At 38.9% G+C, this 13,773-nt stretch overlaps 2 protein-coding genes across 8 annotated transcripts in view; one reads left to right on the forward strand and one right to left on the reverse strand.

Moving 5' to 3' along the window:
- On the forward strand, window positions 1-11,923 carry cep72 (centrosomal protein 72). Of its 4 annotated transcripts, none has more exons than XM_047361561.1 (15): window positions 1-265; window positions 454-581; window positions 2,337-2,529; window positions 2,628-2,739; window positions 3,739-3,818; window positions 3,901-3,959; window positions 4,281-4,323; window positions 4,694-4,894; window positions 4,975-5,156; window positions 5,251-5,344; window positions 5,431-5,609; window positions 5,692-5,818; window positions 5,901-6,012; window positions 8,579-8,717; window positions 9,018-11,923. In XM_047361561.1, exons 1-14 carry the CDS (start codon window positions 190-192, stop codon window positions 8,637-8,639), a joined length of 1,647 nt encoding a protein of 548 aa, XP_047217517.1. In that variant the 5' UTR covers window positions 1-189; the 3' UTR covers window positions 8,640-8,717; window positions 9,018-11,923. The 4 variants fall into 4 exon arrangements, with proteins under 4 accessions (XP_047217517.1, XP_047217518.1, XP_047217519.1 ...); XM_047361562.1 differs by lacking the exon at window positions 9,018-11,923 and adding an exon at window positions 8,063-8,227; XM_047361563.1 differs by lacking the exon at window positions 454-581.
- LOC124866000 (tubulin polymerization-promoting protein) overlaps window positions 9,285-13,773 on the reverse strand; it is a 26,139-nt gene continuing 21,650 nt past the window's right edge. For all 4 annotated transcript variants that reach the window (XM_047361567.1, XM_047361566.1, XM_047361568.1 and 1 more), the window contains 2 exons: window positions 12,303-12,456; window positions 9,285-12,211 (listed from right to left, as the gene is read on the reverse strand). In XM_047361567.1, coding sequence (XP_047217523.1) covers window positions 12,002-12,211; window positions 12,303-12,456 — 364 coding nt within the window. In that variant the 3' untranslated portion in view covers window positions 9,285-12,001. The remainder of the gene's footprint in view (window positions 12,212-12,302; window positions 12,457-13,773) is intronic.

Raw genomic sequence — 13,773 nt, forward strand, 5'->3', positions numbered from 1 at the left:
CAGCTTTGACCCAACGACTATTTTAACGTGTTAGAAAAACACAGCATAAGTTAGATGTTCTGTAAACATGTGCAAAACTGTAAACGCATTTTCTTCCGAATGTTTACATCATTATGCAGTCTCATTTTAAACTTCCTCGATGGATACTTGTTCTCCGACGGTGCCTGAACGCAGCAAAAGTTCAAAAGTATGGCGGCGGTGTGTTTGACAACACTAACAGAGCAATGGATACGTGACAGACTTCAATTAAAACATCCGTTTCTAGGTAAGACTGTCTCCCCAGTTAACGCTCAGTATAAAACCGAGTAAACGTTGAGAGTAAATTCTACACTTTTAAGCTTTTTTTGTGTAAAACAAACATACAGAACTCCTTCCCAGGCCTGAGCGTCGATAAGAAGCTAACCAGAGCTAACGTAGCATCAACTGTTTATATAATAAAAGTGTTTTAAACAGGTGATGTTCGGACGCTGAGCCTCCCAGGGACACATGAGGAGAAAATCAGACATCTTGGAAAAGCTCTGAATAACTTTGTCCGACTAAAGTCTCTGGATCTTTCATACAATGCTATCATCTCAGTGGAGGTTTGTTCCTCTGTAGCTCATATTTAGACTGAAAACATCCCTTTTTTCCCCCACGTACGTTTTCTCATTTCACAAAGCTATGCTTCTTCCATCCGTTCGACTACATTTTTAAGAACTATTTTTTTTTTTTTGCAGCTTTTTGCTTTTCCACTTCATAAAATACGTGTTCCGTTTGTTCCTGTCCACATTTTGTCAAATATCAATATACTTTATTGGGCTTTAGCGTGATAAACTAACACAAAGGCGTGCGTAATTGTTAAGTTGAAGGACAAATATATATCGTTTCTTTTTAACAATAAAAATCTAAAAAGTGTGACGTGCATATGTTTTCAGTCCCCTTTTCTCTGATTCCCTGAAACATCTCTACAGCATCTCGCTGAGTCAGAGTTGAAAAGAAGATGGATGGAGCTAGATACAAGCCAATCCTGGAGGAAAGCCTGTTAGAGGCTGCAAAATACTTGAGACTGGGGCAGAGGTTTCACTTCCAGTACGACGACCCTAAAGACACAGCCAGAGCTATCATGGGATGGTTTAGATCAAAGCATATTCCTGTGTTAGAATGGCTCAGTCAAAGTCCAGACCTAAATCTAATGAAGAGCCTGTCTGAGTTCAAATGAAAGCCACACCTGTATTTTTATTTCTAAACATTACTGAAAACCAAACAGGATTTTATTTCTAATTCACAATTATGCACTACTTCGTGTTGGTCTGTCACATTAGTTCCCAATAAAATACATAGAAGTATTTTGTTGTGCAACCCCAATTCCAATGAAGTTGGGACGTTGTGTAAAACGTAAATAAAAACAATATAATGATTTGCAAATCCTGTTCAACCTATATGTAACTGAATACTCTACAAAGACAAGATATATAATGGTCAGTCTGATAAACGTGATTGTTTTTTTTTTGTTTTTTTTTTTTGCAAATGTTCAACCATTTTGAATTTGATACTTGCAACACCTTAAAAAAAAAAAAAAGGTGAGACAGAGGCTAGGAAAAGACTGGGAAAGTTGAGGAATGCTCAAAAAACACTTTTTTGGAAGATTCCACAGGTGAACAGGTTAACTAGAAACAGTTGAGTGTCATGATTGGGAATAAAAGTAGCCTCTCCCGAAAGATTCAGTCGGTCACAAGCGAGGATGGGGTGAGATTCACCACGTTTGGAAATAGTCCCACAGATGGAGATTTTATCATCAACAGTTCATAATATCAGAAGATGCAGAGAATCTGGAGAAATCTCTGCACGCAAGTGGCAAGGCTGAAAACCAACGTTGAATGCCTGTGACCTTCGACCCCTCAGGAGGCACTGCATTAAAAACCAACACCATAAACTTATGGAGTGTTGTTTAAAGGAAAGGTGATGTAACACAGTGGTAAACATGCCCCTGTTTCAGCTTTTCAGGCACGTGTTGCAAGCATCAATCCAAAATAAGGGAATATTTGCAAAAGAACAAAAATGTTTTATCAGTTTGATCATTAAATATTTTGTCTTTGTAGCGTACTCAATTGCACATAGACTGAACAGGATTTGCAAATCATTGTATTCGGTTTTTATTTACGTTTTACACAATGTCCCACCTTCATTGGCATTGAGGTTGACGTTCAGAAGCTCTACATGTCTGTTGCACCTGGAATAACATCGTCTTATCTTTGACACATTTCCTCCAAATTCATTTTTCAAACCTCAGTCGTAGCTTTTGGTTATAAGAAAAAAAAACATATTCCTTGTTGAAATTTGCTTTTTTATATGACCAGGGGCTGCAGCATTTGAAAATGCTGGAAAGGCTGGTGCTTTATTACAACTGCATACCATCTCTAGAGAAAATAAAAGTGCTGTTTGAGCTGCCGGTTTTACGGGAGCTGGACCTCAGGCTTAACCCTCTGACTAAAAATTGCCCACACTATCGTCCACACGTGGTGCACGCCATGCCCAACCTGCGAAAACTTGGTAAGACGTGTTCAAGCTGTCCACACTGTGCTTATCCCAGGTCTGGATTTTCATTTATTGAGTGCCATTCATTTGTTTTGTGTTTTTTTTTTTTACAGACAATTGCCCGGTCAGGGACACGGAGCGCAAAGCTGCAATACTTCAGTTCTCTTCTGAACGTCCTTCCCTGCAGCACAGCAGCTTCTCTCTGAACATACCGCAGGATCTAAGGTATGCTGAAAACATCAGGCTGGACCAAAATAACGATAAAATACAAAATGAATTGATATTTTGGATGTTATTATTTCAGAAGTGCCAAATTACATTCTTAAACCTTATTTAAGTTACTTTTTTATTTATTATTAATGTGTTATTTTGATGCAAACCCAGTTCGTCAAATCCCATTTGTTATTGACATTTTACAACTATGGCACCCTGCACGTTTGTTGGCACCCCTGCTATGAATGTGAAAGAAGCCTTAGAAGAATATTTTCTTTTATTACAATGGCATAATCTCACCCAGATCCAACCTTTCTGTATTTAGGAGAAAAAATGTTAAGTAATGGTTATTGTTTTACTAAATCGCTATGACCAGAATTATCGGCTGCCCTCCTATCAATACTTTGTACAACCTCCTCTGACCAGTAAGACAGCAAAGAGTCTCCTCCTGTATCATCTCACAAGGTTGGAGCAAATAGAGAGAGGCATCTTTGACTGTTCCTCTTTGCAGGATCTCCTGGGTCCTCTCCTATGCTCTCCTCCCATCAGAGCACTTCTCAGGTTTTCTGTGGGATTGAGGTCTGGGGACTTAGATGTGCATAATGAACTATTTCTCTTTTTTTTTTTTTTTGTCTTTTTCTGGATTATTTTCCTGCTGAAAGTCTTAATGATAACTTTTTTATTTCTAGTTTTTACCCAAAGATGCTAGTTTTCGCTATGGTTTCCTGTTTAAAAATGTAGCCCCGTTGACTTTGTGAAACATAAAAACCACAAACAAACAAACAAAAACAAAAAAACAATTATTAAGTAAACATTTTCCCACTGAATAAATTTCTTCAGATTAAAGGTGGACTTTGCTAATAAATGTGGACATTGCTGTATGTTATGTTACAGATTTTTGCCTGCTGGAGGTTTGTGTCTGCCGTTTAACTTGAAGTAGTTAGAAATAGCGATCACACACTGACTTTATTTGACCTTTTTAACCTACGGGCTTTTTCTTCTGACCTACAGCGATGAACTTATATTGAATTTTGTTGAGACAACTCCCAGAGACCATGGCGAAACTGACTCTGTTCACAAGGAAGTGGAGGGTAAAAATTTAAAGTTTAGTAGCAAATCATAATCCATTTCTCCACTAATGTCTTTAAATTTCAAGCCGATTTCTTTATATAGAGCTTGAAAGGGAAGACTCAGATGGCCGTACGGAGCAGAGGAGTTCAACTCCGAAGCAGGTGATTTAAATTTTTTCTCCACTTTTTGATCAACCCGTTTTGTTGACCGGGTTGGAAAAATTCCTGGACTTTCAAAGTTGGAAGCTTTTCATGTTAATTAATGTGAATTAATGGGATTAACCCTGGAATTTTAAGTATTAAAGAATTCCCCCTAAACAGGTATTTTAAATATTGTTGGGGAAAATACATTTTTAACAAAAACTAAAACAGCCCGATTTCATGCAAACAAATGTATGGAAATTTTCCAGAAATGTTCCACTTTTTTCAGCTTTAACTATTAGTTTTCTTTGAACTCATTAATAATAATTTTTTCAATTGTAGGAATTGGCCAAGTCCATCCTTCGGTATCCCACCACTAAAAACTGTAAGTTTTGACACTCATCCATTACTTCTTGGAACTTTCTGTAAAGGACTCCTCACTGAGAGCTCTTTTAATCAGGATATCAAATTACAGCAGCAGCAACTTTTTAATTAATTTTCTCTCATGTTGTTTTTTCTCTTGGAGCAAAGAAATTATAGTTATTGAACAACCGTCTAAATGATCAGGTTTTGATGTTTCTTATCTTTTTGATGCTAAAATAACACTCATCCATAGTTGTGCTTGAGTTATACGGGTCAGTTCAAGTGCGCCAGTAGGGGGAGACAGAAGCCAACTCTTTTATTTATTTAAATAGAGTCTAAAAAAACAGACAGTTAGAAGCAGATGTTTGTTTGTTTATTTACTAATTTCCCAGATATTGCCGAGTCCAAAGACCCACAGATGAATACACTACCTTATAATAAAGGCTCTACATCACCTAAAGGAGCTGAAAGACCAAAAGTGTCCTTTGGGCCCGTTTTTGAGAAGCACAGAACTCTGCCTGGAAAACAAAAGCAGAAGGACTCTTCCAACCTAACCAGACATAAGGCCAAGGGCCATTTTACCCCAAATCCTGGTGAGTTTTTAATTTCTTGTGAACTCCTTTACACCTTCATTTGATGACATGTACGTTACTGTGTAACCATATTTTCCTAGCTCTAAATGACCATTCTGGGTCTTCATTTGGTGACATTCGGCCTCCTAGCCCACTGCATCCCAGTTTGAATCTCTCAGACCCCTCTAACCCCATATTGCATCCAGCAAGGCTGACCTACTCGAGCTTTAACAAGACAGAAGGGGGATCCCAGTCACAGACGCAAGCTGAAAAGAAAAAAAAGGTTGGCAGTGCTCTAACCTAATGGGACTCTGAATCATAGATTGTTCTTTGTTTGTTTAAGATTCCTTCCTTACATCTCTGAATCTCCCTCTCAGGGTGGTTATCGGAAACCCCTGGAGATGCTCCTAAATCTGGTGGACAAATACTGGAGGGGGGAGAGATCGCTTCATCATAACAACAGCTTCCTGTGTGAGCTGACCAAAATATATGTGACACATAATTTCAGGTTCCTGAGAAGATGAATGTGTTCTCATCTGTTCTATTTTTGGCTGTAGCTCAGGCGGTGCAGATCCTCTCCATGATGGAGAGCGATATTTCCAATAGGGAGGCCGAGGTCAAGACCTTAAGACAGGATGTGAACGCACTTCGCTTTCAAGCGCTCGCACGAGAGGACGAACACAAAACTGACGTTCGCAACCTCTCTGCCCAGCTGGAGGAAGCTTGTAGAGAGGCGGTAAGTTGCCTCCACTCTTGAAAACAAACTTTCAGCTTTAAGAAAGCCATTTAGTGCTCATGGCTTGACACTTTTCATACAGAGCAAATTGAATGAGCAGCTAAGGATCGTGCTGGAGGAGAATGTCACCCTGCAAAAACAGCTCATCAAGTTAGAGCGTCAGTATCTCAAGTCGATGATGAAAAGTTCACCGGTTACTCAGATCCGAGGTGGGCGTGATTGCTACCAGAGATGCCTATGAGTGATAGTTCTGCTAACTAACAACAATACTTTATGTTTGCTCATTCTTAGAGGCACAGACAGAGGTGGAGGAGCTGAGGAAAGAGATTGAGGACCTGAGGAAAAAAGTGCAAGAGTCCGAGAAAGTCCAAGAACTGTCAAATATGCTTCAAGAAAGCCACAGGTAAGGAGATCGTCCCCTGTGTCTCCACATACAGCGTCTTGCAGAAGTATTCACCCTCTTAGGACCAGTTTCAGTTTGTCACATCATTGTCACAGATTTGAATGTGTTTCATTATAGTTTAGATTTCATTTTACACAAAGTAGTGTATTTTTGTGAAGTGAAAGGAAAAATACATGGTCTACAAAATATTTTGAAAACAAAAAATCTGTGAAGTGTGGCGTTCATTTGTTTTCTGCCCAGCTGAGTCAATACTTCATAAGACCAACCTTTCGTTTTAATTACAACGTGGTATTTCTTTACCAGGTTTACTAATCTAGATACATTTTTAGAGCATGTGAACATCAATTTTCAAGTTATTTAATTGGATTTAGATTTCAATACAGGAAGCTTCTTTGATCGTTGTCCAGCTGAAGGTGAACCTTCACCTCAGTCTCAGTCCTTTGCAGCCTCTAACACGTTTTCTTTCTGAATTGCCTCGTTTGAGCTCCATCCCTCCTGATCAACTGTGACTAGCTGCCTGACCATGTTGTAGAAAAGCATTCCCACAGGATTATGGTGCCACCACCATGTTGTAGGATATTGTTTTTAGGGCCATGTAAGGTGGTAGCTTTCCACCTCACATTGCATTTTGGACATACGCCAAGACGTTCAGTGTTGGTCTCATCTAAACAGATCACCTTTATGCTCATGTTTGCTGTATCGCCTACATGGCTTGTTGCAAACTGAAAAGGGGACCTCTTATGGCTTTCTTTCAACAATGGCTTCTTTACCTGTAAGCCAAAATCATCAAAGTTACAAGTAATAAAAGCTTGTAATATTTTACTCTATGTGGAATGAATCTCTATAAAATAACCATTTCACTTTATGAAATGACTGGCAAAAAATATTACACTTATACACAATGTTCAAATGCTTTGAGATGTACCTGTATTGTCTAACCCGGCTTTAATCTTCTTCACAGCTGCATCTCTGATCTCTCTTCTGTGTTACCTGGTCTTCGTGAAACTGTTTGTTCACTAATGTTCGCTAAATCCTTCTTTTTCACTGGCTCGATATGGCCCTACTCGACTCCACTCAGCTTGCTTTGCGAGCATTACTGTTTTTTCATACCTACTTTGTTGGTTCCTGCTCCTGAGCAGCTATGATCGGGGCTGAGTAGGGACTACATGTGCTTGAACAGACTGCTGTTCACTGATTGGCCGTGGGACCAAGAGAAATGAGAAGGTTTTCAAGGAGGTAGTGCAGAGAAAAGTTAATAAAACTCAAGAGTGACTACAATAATATTAAGGACCACAGTGGGCGGAGCGGGTCAGACCGAAATATCATTTGACTATTTACAAATCATAAACCCTGCCTGAAGGCTGAAAGAAAAGAAAAAGGACACATCAGATTCTGAGTTACATGCAGGCGGGTTGCTGTATTTAATGACATCCTAAACCAGCTGATCAGACATAAAATCAGCTGTTTAGATGCACAAACGCTTCGCTCAAAACACAGAAGACAATACCACCATGAAACAACGTGTTTGGTTCTGAAATGTATTGAGGGTCTTTAAGCGAACCAGCATCTGCAGGAGGAGGTAGCAGGCAGAGAGCAGCTGCCTGTAATCAGACCGCCTGCATCGGATCAAACGGTAGGAAGACCGTGCTGAATCCATGGAGTACGAATGTTTAATATCCAACCTAAAGCTAACTTCACCGTGGTCAGAAGTCTGCCTTTTTGTGCTTTAAAGTCATCGTCCTCGTTATCTCCATGGCTGAGACAGAAATGCCCTCATTATGCCCAAAAATGTAACTTCTTCAGGCAAACTCTGGAGAATTACCAGTCCAGACAGCTGTGTCTGGACTGGTAATTCTCTCTGCTTCTCCTGCCATCGCCTCACATCAGAACACCTGAGCCTTAAGTTCTGGCTGGGCTGTGGTCCAGATAATTATCCCAGTGGATCATTTTATATATGAAAAACATATATAAGACATTCTTGCATATACAGTAATACAAACATTATAAGTATTTGTTTTTATTTATTATTATTTTTAATTGTTTCCCACAGATTACTTTAAAGTGACAATGTTACAGAGTAACATTAATAGCAGTACACTGACGCGTGGAGGCGGGCTTCAGCCGTCAGCGGGTCCATGGAAACACAACTGGTACCGAGTAGAGCGAAACCGAGTGGAGCGAAGCAGCGCCAGCTAAAACAAGCCAGTGGAAAAGGGTCATTAAAAACCTCTCAGGCCTTCATAGAACAGCAAATTTTATACTGAGATAAAATTACACACAGACAATATGTACTAATTAGGTGACTTCTCCAGACAATTAATTTAAGGGAACCAGAGTAAAGGGGACTGAACATACATAGTTATTTGTAAAAAAAAAAAAAAGTAATACAGAAAACCATATAAATATAGTTTTCTGTTCATTAAACAAGTTTGCACCTCTAAGGGTTTTTCTATTACATTGTAGCTGTAACCAGACAAAATCTGAAGAATTCCACTGGGTATGAATACTATTTTAATGCCCTCTTTTTGGTTGTCTGTGTGATTTGTCATCTGTGTTTATACTGCAGGTCCCTGGTGGCTACAAATGAATGTTTGCTTGCTGAGCTTCAGGCAACCGGGAAACATTAAAGCCAAATGGGAACAAAGTTATGGACACAAGGATTGAGCATCAAAGCAGAATTATGCCAAGCTTCTTATAAGCACACGGTAAATTATTTTTGTCATTTTTTTTCGTAATTTGAACCACTGCAGTAGACAGTTTGTTTGAATTGTGTACAGTCTTTATGGATTTTGATGAGGTGAATTGTATTTGGAAAGATTATAAATGGGGTGTCCTCTTGATGTAAACAGGTAAAAGAGAACAGCAATTCATTTATGAAAACTTGTATATAAGTGCATGTCAGGGCTGTTATGGTGACAAATGAATTTAGGGGGGAAACTACGAAGGTTATGATCTGTTTCCTGGATCTGTGGCAAGATTGTGTCTATATTTTTTATTTTTTTTAGGTCAGCAGTCCATCTGCTTTCTGCGTTGCCATGGATTGAATGCATCAGGACTGCAGCTGCACTGTGACTTTATTTATATGTCTGCCTCGGGCCTGGAGAGCTGCTCACACACGCACACTTTCCTCCTGCAAACCCTCATACAAGACATAGCTGAGCGCATTAGAAACAAGCTGAATGTAGCTGCTGCTTTTGTCTGAATTTTACAGGTCACTGGATGGATAGTGTGACCACTGCAGAAGCACCGCTGAGAAGCCCATAAAACAGATACCTCTTTTCAGCTTATTTATTTTCAATAATGCATCATAAATCAAGAACACACGTTTAGAGGCATTGAGAACAAGAAAAATAGAACACTGCATGCACTGGGGCACAATAGTACTTTAAGAGTTATTAGCAAAAACCAATAGTTCCTCCACATTAAAGGTGCACAGTATTTGGCATTAAACACAAAAAAAGTACTGGAGCTAACACAGAAAGCCGCTAGTTTTGCACTCGATGCATGATTCTTCATCAGCTGAGGCTACAGGTAGTGTGTTACACACAATACTGTCATCTTGGAAAAATATTGTACAAAAAATTATTGTATGCAGTTTACCCTTTTATCTGGTAGAGTATGTAAGTAAACATTAAAACCCTGCTTTTTTCAGGTAATTACTGTGCCTTCGATGACAGTAGCTTACATAAAAGGTACAGACACATAGGGTAGCATTAGAGGTAAGCTTACTTTGTACAAGTACAAATACATACAGTCATTGCAGGCAAATACAAGATTTGATCAGGATGCCACAGTTTCAATAATTAGTTTATTTTATTTATTTATTTATTTTTACCAAGAAAATACCTAAGTCTGAGCAGTAGTCTGTAATCACATCAGGCACAGCAGTTTAGGGAAAAAAAAGAAACAAACTCTGTCATCTGTATGCCTCTGAATCAAATGCAATATACATATCATGCACAAAGTACAGCAATACAGAAAAACATAAAAGTCAGTGTCTTAAATTAGGCTACGTGGCAGAAACTGTGTCGAATACATACACAACCTTACAGCAAATATATTAGAACTACTTTATATAATTCTGATGAGGATATACGGAACATGTTGAAAATACAATCTTGTACAACTGAGCTTAGTAAGCAGGGCAAGATCGTCTGCTTAAAATGCATGTTGCTTTATTTATAATTGAATACCAAAAGATCAGAATAATGCCTGTTAGAGATATAATTATGTTTAAAAATGGATTAAAAGGGAAGGCCTTTTATTATGTTTTACGTATTATGAAGAAGCAAAGTTATGCCACAGATTTTAATGCAAATTGAAGCCTCTAATATACTTCCTTGGTCTCAGACTAATCATTTCCTTATGTACGGAAGCCCAGAAAGGCCAGATACGAAATTAAAGTGAAGATACTTGATTTATCTTTGATGCGGAAAACAACGCACCCTTCACATTCATTGGCACTCGTAGCAAAGATGCAAAAGCATAAATTCATATTTTAGTACAAGAGCATAACCTGAAACTTGAACAGCACACTTTGGAGATATTTTTTACCTCCTTAACCGTAACTATTTGTATGTGACGGCAAAATAAGCTTGGTTCCTCTTCACCTAGTCTTGATTATCACATTTCCAGTTTTGCCCTTTTTAATTACTGTTCAGATTGTAGATACGTTTAGACGAGTAACTATTTTATTCCCTAATAATGAAGATCAACAAACATCTAATGGCATGTTCTTTTGTCTTTATTATTTTGAAGAGGCTAGGAAAATTCTTTTTGTCATGCCATATTTATACCCCAGGGAAAGAGGAATAGATTACACTTTGACCAACTCAAAAAGTAAAGTTTGTAAAAGCTTAATTCAGATGCATTTATTTTCTTTTAGAAATAAATAGGGGCACCAGTGACAGTTCTTGTATAAATGGTGCCCTTGGTGAGACACTCCTCCTGCTGCGCCTCAAAATGTAGGAAGTCAAATGTGATTCTGGGGTGGGATTAAAGGCAGTGCAGTTTCTGCACAAAGCACATAATTATTCTGCCTATTCTGAGCACCACATAGGGGGCTTCAACTCCCTCTAGACCACTGATATAAAACAACACAACACTTGGCCAGTGTGCAACTGACAAATAATTTTATCTGGTGCTCTCCAACCTTGACTAATGCTGCCCTGGGCAACTGCCCATATGATCCATCAAAACTATCAGTGGGGGTACCAGTCATTTTTGTAAAAGTGGGATTTTGTAGAGTTTTAGATTAAGTTTATTCTCCTCCAAAGAAAATATGAATTTATTTGAGAACTTTTTCTGGTTGAAATGTTTTTTTCCCCAGAAAAAGGCAATCATTCTCTATTAGATTTCCTTAAAAAAAACTAAAATTAACGATGTGTTTCTATTATTTGGTCAGTTTTATGGGCTTCCGTACATATTAGTAATATCTTATGAAAGAAAAACTGGACAGCAGGCTTCTTTAAACACAGTACCTGAAAAGTGCAAGTGAAAAAAAACAAATGAGGGATAAAAGCTGTAAAAGCAAACATCAGTTATATCTGTGTCAAACAAAAAGTGTGCCAGTCGTCTTTAAACCGACACCTTTTTTTCACCAAACAGGGTAAAAGAAATATTTCTAATTTTAAAAAAAAGCATTTTTCATCAAACTGTTGTGCTGTTTGTGGCATGTTGCTCATTGTGCTCGTTAAATACTCTGGGGCCCTTACATAAAGCTCTAGCAGTTCCTCTCATTGGTTCTCCTCAGTGTTTGGCAGTAACTCGCTATCAGACAGGAATGTACCAGCTGGTGATGACTTTGTAAAAATACATGTAAACAGGTTTCCAGTTCTCACACAAAGACATTTATTTTGTTTCCCTCACACACACAGACATACACATAAAAATAAATGGGTTGGGAAATGTATGAACGTGTATTCTTTTGTGCTTTCTAGGAGTACTCTTTGTAGAAAATCATCTTAGCCGTTAATGAAATGTTTTGACTTCACATGGGTCTGCCCTCAGTGGGTTTGTTCACTTTTTTTTCATATGTCCCTCGATGTTTGTATCCCGACACGTATCCTGAAGTGTCGACTATATCCACCCGCCCAGCCTTCCCCTTCCCTCGGCCGGTCTTGTCGAAGCGCTCCTTGTGCGACCCGGTGAACTTGGTGGTGTCTGTGAGGCGGCTCACCGTCGGGGAGGCCACGGCTCTCTGCGGAGCATTTTGCACAATGTTGTAGTCATAACAGCGATCACTGATGACGCAGACATGATTCATGTGAGCGACACAGATCAAATCTTACCGTGACTCCTGCGATGACCGGTGCCTTTCCCTCAATGAGCTTGAAGACCTCAGCCTCGGCATCTTCTCCAGTCTTTTCTTGGTACTTCTTCCGAGCCAGCTCTCCGAGTGCCACTTTGAATTCTTCAAACGTGATGTTTCGACAAGATTTCTTCCTGAAAAGTTGGAACCAAAGGAGTCTAAGTTTGGGGAAACATTTGAGCATAAAACCCAAATACATTTATATGCAAATGTTTTCTGTAGTTTGCTTCCAAGGAACCAGACTTATTTGTGATCTTGAAACAAAATAAAAGAATATAGTAAAATATCTCAACATAAATCAATGCAGTACTCATGAACAACAGGGTTTAACAATCTGCTCGGATCAATTCAAAAGCCAAAGAAAAGTGAGCTTGTAAGTCTAAGGGGTGCCTCATGGTAGGGGTTCGTTCTGTAACTGGACCCCCGCTCCATCTGTCTGTCATTGTGTCCTTGGGCAAGACACTTCACTTGCCTTGCCTGCTAATGATGGTCGGTGGCACCGATTGTATGGCAGCCTCGCTTCTGTCAGTATGCTCGTCCAGAGTTAAGTAACACTCAGGAGATAAAAAAGTGCAGTTATAAACACTTTCCATTGAATCAGAGCCAGCTTTAGCTATTTTGGAAAGAATAATGGACAGACATTTCAGTCACTAGATGTCCAAACCTGGTAAAATATACTTGCAGCTGTAATTGCAACTAAAGGTGGTTCTAGAATTGGTCTAAATGCTAATGCAAGTCACATTTTTCAATTCTTTTTTGGGGAACAATTTAAAAAGGATGCGTCATACTCCTCCCACTTCACAATTATGAACTACTTTGTGTGGTCTTGTCATATAAAATCTTAATAAAATACATTGAAGTTTGTGGTTGTAACACGACAAAATGTGAAAACGTTTAAATGGGATGAAATTGTTTGTAAAGCCGTGTGAAATACAGTTCAGATTGAGTTGTCCATAAAATGAGATGAGCCGGATTAATCTTGAGCAAACTAGTGATGTTAAAAGAAAATTTACAGATGTTTACATGAAGTATAGAATATGGCTTTAGTGACACACAACATATGTTTGCATTAGTTCACTTAGAGTGTGCCTCCTTACAGTGTCACTTGAACCTGCCAAATACAACCAAGTGAGTGTGAAGGTGTTGAATTCCCATGTAACAAATCGCACCTTGAAAATATCGCAGACCATCAATCATACTTGCTCTGAGAGCACTTCAGTTGTTTAACTCCCCTTTTGCCCGTTTCACTTCCACGTTAAAAGCCCTTAGTAACACAAACAAAAACATCCATTGCTGTGGAGATAGATCACCCAAACAACACCCTATATAGCCTACAGTCTCCCCAGACAACCTGCTGTCATAGCAATGAGCTACAGCAAACAACAGATGTTTGGGTTTTACTATCAGTTTGACTTTTTTGGTGGCGGTTTTGTTTTGGAGATCCTTTGGTG

The sequence above is a fragment of the Girardinichthys multiradiatus genome, chromosome 3, assembly GCF_021462225.1.
Source record: "Girardinichthys multiradiatus isolate DD_20200921_A chromosome 3, DD_fGirMul_XY1, whole genome shotgun sequence".
Classification (NCBI taxonomy): domain Eukaryota; kingdom Metazoa; phylum Chordata; class Actinopteri; order Cyprinodontiformes; family Goodeidae; genus Girardinichthys; species Girardinichthys multiradiatus.